This window comes from Halictus rubicundus, chromosome 4 (genome assembly GCF_050948215.1).
Source record: "Halictus rubicundus isolate RS-2024b chromosome 4, iyHalRubi1_principal, whole genome shotgun sequence".
NCBI lineage: Eukaryota > Metazoa > Arthropoda > Insecta > Hymenoptera > Halictidae > Halictus > Halictus rubicundus.
In genome coordinates, this window is record NC_135152.1 from 17,944,265 (window position 1) to 17,952,391 (window position 8,127).

Below are 8,127 nucleotides of genomic sequence, written 5' to 3' on the forward strand. Positions count from 1 at the left end.
TATCATTTGAACCCTCATGATAGTTGTCCTCATCTGTCACTTACATGTTACAGGTGGATATTTATCCTGTTAGACTGCGGATTTTATGCATTTATGGGAAATACAATATACAAGAAACATCAAATGAATTTAGTATTACTGGTACATTATCTTCAATTTAATAAAATTATTAAGAGAAATCAATTTTTATGCAACTTCCCTCTCTTATAACATATGCAGACAACTTTTATTTAGCATAAAGATCCGCAGTCTAGTTATTATAACCATATAATTGAATTAATTTTATTAATACCATTGAAAATTACATGAAACCTTTTACAACTTATTTCTTTTTTAGTGCAAGTAATGCAAAACCAAAGCGCAATGGCTTGGTGTCCAACCCAGCCATGAGACTAGTAGCAGGTGTTAGAAATGGAATTGAGAATGCAACTAATAGGAATAAACCCATTACGACGCGAGTAAATGGATTTCAGTGGAAAGCAGAGGCACGAAAGGAAACGCCTTTGTAGGGAAAGGTATTGAATCAGTTTTATTTTTAAGGATTGCAGGAAACATCTTTTGATCATGAAAACAATGTGTCTATACCTTAAACATATGTAAAAAAAAAAGAATAAATCATAGAAGCTTTAAGAAACTTTCATTGTATAAACAAATAGAACAATATATTTGTTGTATCTCTTACAATGCACCAATTTCATTATGCTTCATGCATATATACAGTTTCCATCGAATTGTACACTTAGAATTAGATTTTAAATATTTTTATTCCTTGAATTTCGTTTGATTTGTTTGTTAATTTTCGTTTAAAGATTGTTGTATGAGTTCTTAGGTTTTTTTTCTGTTATGAAAGTTTAGTTGTAGTCTCGTGAAATGGTATTACAATATCCGAATGATTACACAATTTATAAAAAATAGATGTAGACAATCCTTATGCACTGTAATCGCAGTGTCCAATTTTGGAAGTGGTATCAGTAGATTATGTATTTGTATTCCTTTTTACTAAATCATGACTTACACATTTTTGCATGGTCAAGAATAACTATGTATAACATTAGATTTTGCAATACAGTTCTACGCTTAGCAACAGTGAGTTTTAAAAGTTTTACCTTTCTAATCTTTTCAGAATAACTGGTCTTACTAATCTATGTTTAAGTGTGCCTGTATTGTGTCAAGTTTATGTCAATCAATAATTAATTGTTAAATGTAAGAATATTTAATCGCGGTTGATTTCACTAGATCGAATGTCTAATCGCAGTCTTAATTTCTGTGATATAGGTTGTGTTAACAGAAACACCTCAGCAGGACACCGGAATCCGTTACTGTGGCTGGCGAATCGTAATTACCAAAAAGCGAAAGTCAATAAACAAATTTTTCTCTTTTTATTTGAGCAAAATCAAATTACCTCACCTGAAAAAGTGAAGCACAAGAGAGAAAGGTCTATAAAGAACCCTGATTACAGTGGAAATTGAGTAATATACGGAATAAAAAACCAAATATTAAACAACATAGGAAAATATGTAGATTTAGATATGTAAACTTACGAAACATACTTTGTATAAATGTAACGTTAATAAATTTCTTTACTGATCTCACTAATAAACTTCATATAAACGACAGTGAACTAATTATTGGAACTCTAAGGATTAATAGTAATCATTTTATTGAAGAAACGATAATAGATTATTTGAGATTCTTTTTCTTGAGAAGACTGGATGCAGACGAAATGCATAATGTGATGTTTTAACAATTAACTTGAAAGACGATACAGAATTGTAAAGATATGTATAAATTATATTAAATGATTAAAGATATATAGCATGGTAATGCGAACTCAGTTACAAATACGTAAAATTATGGCCTGAAAATTTAAAGAACAAAAACGTGTGTAAATACACATCCTTCATGTATTGTGCACGATCATATTTATTATATTGTAATAGGTGCAAAATAAATAAAAGGCAAAATATCAACACTTATCGTTTGTTCATTTGTTTACTAATACTTCTACTACTACTTCTAATCGAAGGAACTACTACATCTACAATATTATAAAAGAACGTAAGTATGTCCGCTGTAATAAGATATTTTGCTGAAGGTAACATTCTCCATCTGTAGGAAATAGAATACTTGAATAAATATATTAGATTTTGACGAATGCACCTTAGAACAATAGATAAGAATTCTTATCGTTTGTAGATATAAGATAGAACAAGATCTTACATAACTAATGATCATGTAAAACGATGGAAGGAAATGTGATTTTCTTAGTTCAAATTGCAAATCTGTGATATACCTAAAAGTACACATAAAATTTAATTCTTGCGACGTTATAATAAATATGAAGGTGACAAAGGTTCTGCTGAAGCAAAAAATAATATTAAGGACAATCTTCGGTGTGTGCGCTGGAATTATATTAGGTAGTATTCTCAAAAGCTTTACACTTCAACCATGGCCAGCGCGAAGTATTATGTATCTCAAGTTCCCTGGAGAACTATTCATGAGGTTGGTTAATTGTTTAATATTGCCTCTTGTAATATCTACCATTGTGAGTGCTACTTGTAATTTGAACAAGTCAGGTAAATACAGAATAAATGAAACGTCTGATAACATTTTTGGAAGTTGATATTATAGATGTATAGTTCGATTTTATAGGTAAAATTGGACTAATGGTATTGTGCTATTACACAATGACAACGATACTCGGGATAACATTGAGCGTAATATTGGTTCAAACAATAAGACCTGGGGAAATTCTCAAAAATGAAAATGTTTTATCACAACATTCAACTCGATATTCCATGACAATTGACACAATTTTAGATCTGTTTCGGTATTTCATTATTCACTAATTTCTTCATTCTTCTACACTAATTTTTATTTCATATTTTGATTTAATCCTACTTTTTTGTATCACAGAAATTTGATACCAGAAAACTTGATGAATGCATGTTTGAATCAGGTAACAGAATTTTTTATTCTACATAATCATTGTTATTGATACATAACACTGATAAGTATACTGTTTTAGTATCAAACTGTGTTAGAAATACCAGAAAATAACTCCGGTATGTTGAAGAATAATAGAGGAAACTTCATTCTAAATATAGTGGAATGATTTTACAAAAATTTGATCATTTCAAAGTTTATTTTTTTCCCCATAGTACCATTAGCTGAATGGCAAATAAATCATAGGAATGCACCAGGAACAAATGTTTTAGGCTTAGTTTTTTTTAGTATAATGTTGGGTCTAGCTATTGGAAAAATAGATGAAAAAGGTGAACATTTAAAAATATTTTTCTATTCTTTATCAGAAGCAATGATGAAGATCATGAGTTGGGCAATAATGTAAATATAATTGTCATTGACGAATCATGGAGAGAATATCGAACTATAGTAAAAAGAAAAATTTATATTATTTAGGATAGTGCCAGTAAGTGTATTGTTTCTCATCTCTGCAAAAATTCTGGAAGTAGATGATTTTGGAAGTATATTAAAACGATTGGGTGTTTATATGTTAACTGTATTTAGTGGTTTAATTATACAAGGTTTTATATTACTCCCTTTCGTGTATTTTATATGTGTACGACAATCTCCATACAAAATTATATCCAAACTTGGACCAGCTTTTGCTACTGCATTTGGAACATCGTCAAGGTAATTAAGTTATATATTAAATTATTTTCAGTCAGAAAAATTATGAATTGTCAAAATTAAAATTTAGTACAGCTACAGTTCCTATGACAATTGCATGCTTGGAAAGCATTGGAATACCTTCCAAAATAACTAAATTTATTGTTCCAATTGGTGCTACAATAAACATGGATGGCATAGCATTATATGAAAATATTGGAGCAATTTTTATCATTCAGTTGCATGGACTACAATATTCGCTGTTGAGAATCATAACAATTAGGTAAGTAGTATTACAAATATTGACAAAAAATCTATAGAGATACAATATAAGTGTACTTATATGATTCTATTCGGGTAACGATTTTAGTATTACATGCACTGTATCATGTATTGGTGCTGCTGGTCTGCCTAGTGGTGGCTATGTAATGTTAATAATGGTACTCAACTCTATAGGAGTTCCAGTAGAAGATGTTTCATTAATTATTGCAATAGATTGGTTTGTGTAAGTATCCATCAATATATGTAAAACCAAAAATTTAGTTAGCGTATTCAATTAAAATATTACATTGCAGAGATCGTATAAGAACCACCATTAATATTATAGCTGATGCTCTAGGAGCTGGTATAATAAATCATTATTACAATCTAAATAAGAAAATCTCTGTACCAGAAGAACTTGAATTATGTAACTCAATTTAAAATTCTACAATATTGTATTAATGAAATATGACACATTTATTCTAATAAAACTTTAAAAAACTTATACTAAACAGCTTTTCTTGTTGTCGCTACTTCCGTTGTTTGTTGTTCTGTTGTCCAATGTGATTACAGAGAGAAAATCTCTAGTAATTATGAATGGCGCGAATAGTTTTATCAGAGAGTAGATGAGAGCTCTCACGCCCGGAGGTTTTCTTTTTATTAGGAAAAGCTTTAGATCTGTTCTGATCCATAAGCCATATACATATAACTATGTGGCTTTTTATTTATCGTTCGTCAGCGTAGAGGGCGTAAGAAATCTAGTTGTTGTGAACGATGTCGGTATTTCAGATCGTGAGACACGATACCCCATATGGTAATTGGTCTACTCGTATACCTTGTCTGTGCTAATATGCTCACGTTCACGACTTAGCGGTAATATCGAATGAACGGTTTTATCACATACGAGGTATACCTTGTCTTTGTTTCTGTACCTTTCGACTGTCCTGTAGTTTCGAGTTTGCAGGTCTCACTGCCAGATGGCGAGCGAGGTCCTCGTCATAATTAGCTAAATAACGTTTTAATTTGAAGAATGTAGGAACACACACTTTAAAGGCAAAGAATTGCTTAAAATTCTCAATCTATCGCTTTGCATCGGACTGTTAGCATGCTTTTTATAATTTGGAAGTGTTTAGCGGCCAGCTTTGGAGCTACTGGAGAGTTACAGCTATTGGAAAACGTTTTTACAAATTTGCTCGACGTTCTATGACTCTTGTCTGCGCTTGAATATTTTTCTTATTATAATAGTCCCAACAATGAAATTAGCAAGGATATTCTTATGTTTTCTAAAAAATTATGATCTCATCGATCGCTAAATTCGTGGACCATTTTAGCTCATCTGAATTTCAAGAAACTCAAGAGTCATTTGTTTACTGCAAACGACTAAAATTACTAATATGCGGCCGTCGGTGATGAGCGGTGAAATGATAAAATTTAGTCGTGCTATCGGACATGCGATAGCATGTTGGTCAGTAGCGTGTCCACGCTGTGGTAACAGCTCGACTTTTTCGGCGGTGTTCAGGAATATTTTGATTTCGCGGATTGCGATCTTTTGACGGGATTTTGAAATGCCGCCGCGCCGGCAGAAAATTACGGTCCACCTTTAGCGATGCGAACGTACGTGGTCGGTCGATCTTTCTCGCTGCGCCGTTACTCTCCTAACATTTCATTCATCATTCTGGGCAGCGTGCAGTTTGCGGATTCTGCATTTGTTTCCGGACGGAGAGAGAGAGAGAGAGCATCACTTCATTCTTACGGGTTACTCCGGATACGCCGGGAGACAGGTCAAGCCAGACACCGAAGCATTCGAAGCGTGCCAGCTTCCTCCGACATTTCCGCTTCTCTCTATTTGTATTTGCCTGAATTTCATGGCCCCGATTTTCCTCGTTAGCCCGAGATTCTCTCTGCTCTCTTCTTTTCCTGTCAGCTCGTCAACGAAGATGAAAAGGAAAATATTCGCGCACCCCTCTGGTTGCAGCGGGACCCCCGTCGTAGAAGCGAAACATCGGCTGCTTTCATAACGCTACTTTAAAACAGAGAAAAATGGCATGTTTTGCAAGCACGTTGTGCATGGTCGCTGAGGGTGCTCGTATCAAACGGCAGAGTCACATTGCTTTTCGGTTGGCGCGTAGAAATGTTATTTTTTCGAATCGAATTTGAACCGAGTATCGCAAAGACTCGAACGTATCGCAAATCAATTGAACAATTTATTTGCTAAACCCCTAAAAAGGGACAGTTCTTCGTGGACAAAAATTGATTACATAAGGACAAATGATTAAGGGCGATGCACTTTCGTCGATCGTTGTTTAGTTTCTAGAATTCGAAGATAGCTATGAAAAATATCAGAAACATTAATTATATTTCTGAATAAGTAACGAAGGTTATAGTGTATAAGGAATTAGTGAATAAGGAGTTTTTTACATCGTGTATTCTTAGGCGGTATTACGTCTTCTCTTCTTAACTTATAATTCTTTCTCCGCTGAGAAAACTTGGTCAATTCTTTTTTATATGTGCAGAAGGAACGTTCGTCTATTCGAAGTTTTAAATACGGAGGAGCGAAGTTCGACGTGCTTATTAGAGTTCAGCTATCGTATACAAATCATCTTTTCTTCCGGTTTTATCAGTTTAAATGACTTATTAATATTTTTCAATTTTAGATATTCACAATGAAATAGACATTATACAATTTCTGTGTTACACGAATTTATTCCTTATAAATTAATATAAAAATGTACGCAATATGCACAATTACAGTATCATCTCGATTTGTAAACGATAATTTAAAAGTATGTTATTCAATTATCGTTTTGAAAGTTTTCTACTAGCATAACATAACACAATTCGTCGTATAACGTAAAACTCTATTAATTGTAACATAGATTGCAATTTAATTTTATTGTCACAGTTGTACTTGCAGATCAAGTGACACGTTGACGAAGACATTTCACTGGATGGATTTCACTTTGTTGTGCCATAATATCCACTTAAATTATGTCATATTTACGCTGATTGCGCCAAACTTCGTGTTATGTCAATTTCATTTGTCTCGCGTTACGTCGTCCTAAATATTCACGATTGAAAAGTCACATAATAACGTCTACAATTTTTAAAATAAAAAAAAATATCTGAAAATATCTGTAAAATATCTGATGACAAACATAAATAAATACATGTGCAGAACGTCATCTTGAGTCTCGTTTTCTTTAAATTAATTTCCAAATGTTGCATTGGAAACGTGCATGCGCACGGTAATACCCCCTTAACGTCCACGACAAGTGCCTGGAGCTGTTCGTTTATAGCTCTAATCTATAGGTCCGTAGCTCTATGCGGCCTCTTTGGATGAAGGATTAGTCGACAGGTTCAATCAACCCGCATAGCTGATGTGCTAGACCACAACTTTAACATGCTACAAATTTGACGGTGAGATTGCAGGTCCTAGGTACGTCTACGTTGGTGGGCCCTTTCTAAAGCTCTAGTGTCTCTGCATAGGCAGTGCCCAAGCAGATGAAACGTTGGCCTCGAAAGCCAACCGACCTTGCGATATGGAGCTACCAACCACTGTGACTACAATGGTCCAACATCATCACCGAGTGGACCTGCAAGAGGCAGCTAACTTCCTTTTTTCTGCCTGTGGCCTTGGTAGTTTCCCTGGCGAGTCTAGACGTCCGACACAGAAACACTCATTGTCAGTAAGTCCTGCCGAGAATTGTCCAAACATTGTGTCTGCGTTTAACGCACTTGTTCCCAAGATTTATTAACACTTTGGCTGTTGGCCGAAGAATTAATAAAATTTCAAAGCTATTCATTTCACGAAATACACATTGAACAGTGATATATGATACTGGCAACGAGTTGGCTGTAAAGGTGATTGTCGCGCGCCTCTATGACGTACGCACCTCTGTTGACCGAGTTGCCGAATTTTAGGCGGATTTTTAATGATTATTGACGAAAAAACAATTCATTTTCGTCTTATATTGTCGTCGAGAGCCACCCCTTAAATTTTCTACCACCTGTAGTCGAACACTCTGTTTATGATGTAGTGTAAGGAGGTGCATGACGACGTACGCAACATGCACCTCTGTTGGCCGGGTTGCCGCATTCTAGGCGGCATTGTCATTTTAGTCTTATATTGTCATGGGGTGCCACCCCTTAAATTTTCTACCACCTGTAGTCGAACACCCTGCATATATGACGCAGTGTAAGGAGGGATTGCGAGAATAATTTTTGCGACATTTTATT

At 34.3% G+C, this 8,127-nt stretch overlaps 2 protein-coding genes across 11 annotated transcripts in view; both read left to right on the plus strand.

The window, feature by feature from the left end:
- LOC143353690 (uncharacterized) overlaps positions 1-1,600 on the plus strand; it is a 205,786-nt gene extending 204,186 nt beyond the window's left edge. For 7 of the 9 annotated variants that reach the window (XM_076787189.1, XM_076787188.1, XM_076787195.1 and 4 more), the window contains 2 exons: positions 338-515; positions 1,276-1,355. In XM_076787189.1, coding sequence (XP_076643304.1) covers positions 338-509 — 172 coding nt within the window. In that variant the 3' untranslated portion in view covers positions 510-515; positions 1,276-1,355. Of the gene's footprint in view, positions 1-337; positions 516-1,275 lie in introns of all 9 variants that reach the window. The other 2 variants (XM_076787196.1, XM_076787197.1) reach the window with 1 other exon arrangement.
- A 655-nt stretch (positions 1,601-2,255) lies between these two features.
- Positions 2,256-4,359, plus strand: LOC143353094 (excitatory amino acid transporter 3). Of its 2 annotated transcripts, none has more exons than XM_076786141.1 (9): positions 2,256-2,576; positions 2,653-2,830; positions 2,917-2,959; positions 3,029-3,065; positions 3,162-3,345; positions 3,421-3,654; positions 3,722-3,913; positions 4,001-4,135; positions 4,206-4,359. In XM_076786141.1, the coding sequence occupies exons 1-9, from the start codon at positions 2,339-2,341 to the stop codon at positions 4,330-4,332; spliced, it is 1,368 nt and encodes a 455-aa protein (XP_076642256.1). In that variant the 5' UTR covers positions 2,256-2,338; the 3' UTR covers positions 4,333-4,359. The 2 variants fall into 2 exon arrangements, with proteins under 2 accessions (XP_076642256.1, XP_076642257.1); XM_076786142.1 differs by having other exon boundaries at positions 4,087-4,135; positions 4,206-4,322.
- Positions 4,360-8,127: the final 3,768 nt, after the last annotated feature.

What these genes read in the sequence shown, in the direction of transcription:
- LOC143353094 (XM_076786141.1), top strand. Translation starts at nt 2,339, where the DNA reads ATGAAGGTGACAAAGGTTCTGCTGAAGCAAAAAATAATATTAAGGACA. An exon ending in TGAATGCATGTTTGAATCAG is followed by an intron (nt 2,960 to 3,028) that starts GTAACAGAATTT and finishes ATACTGTTTTAG; the next exon opens with TATCAAACTGTGTTAGAAAT. An exon ending in ATTGCAATAGATTGGTTTGT is followed by an intron (nt 4,136 to 4,205) that starts GTAAGTATCCAT and finishes ATTACATTGCAG; the next exon opens with AGATCGTATAAGAACCACCA.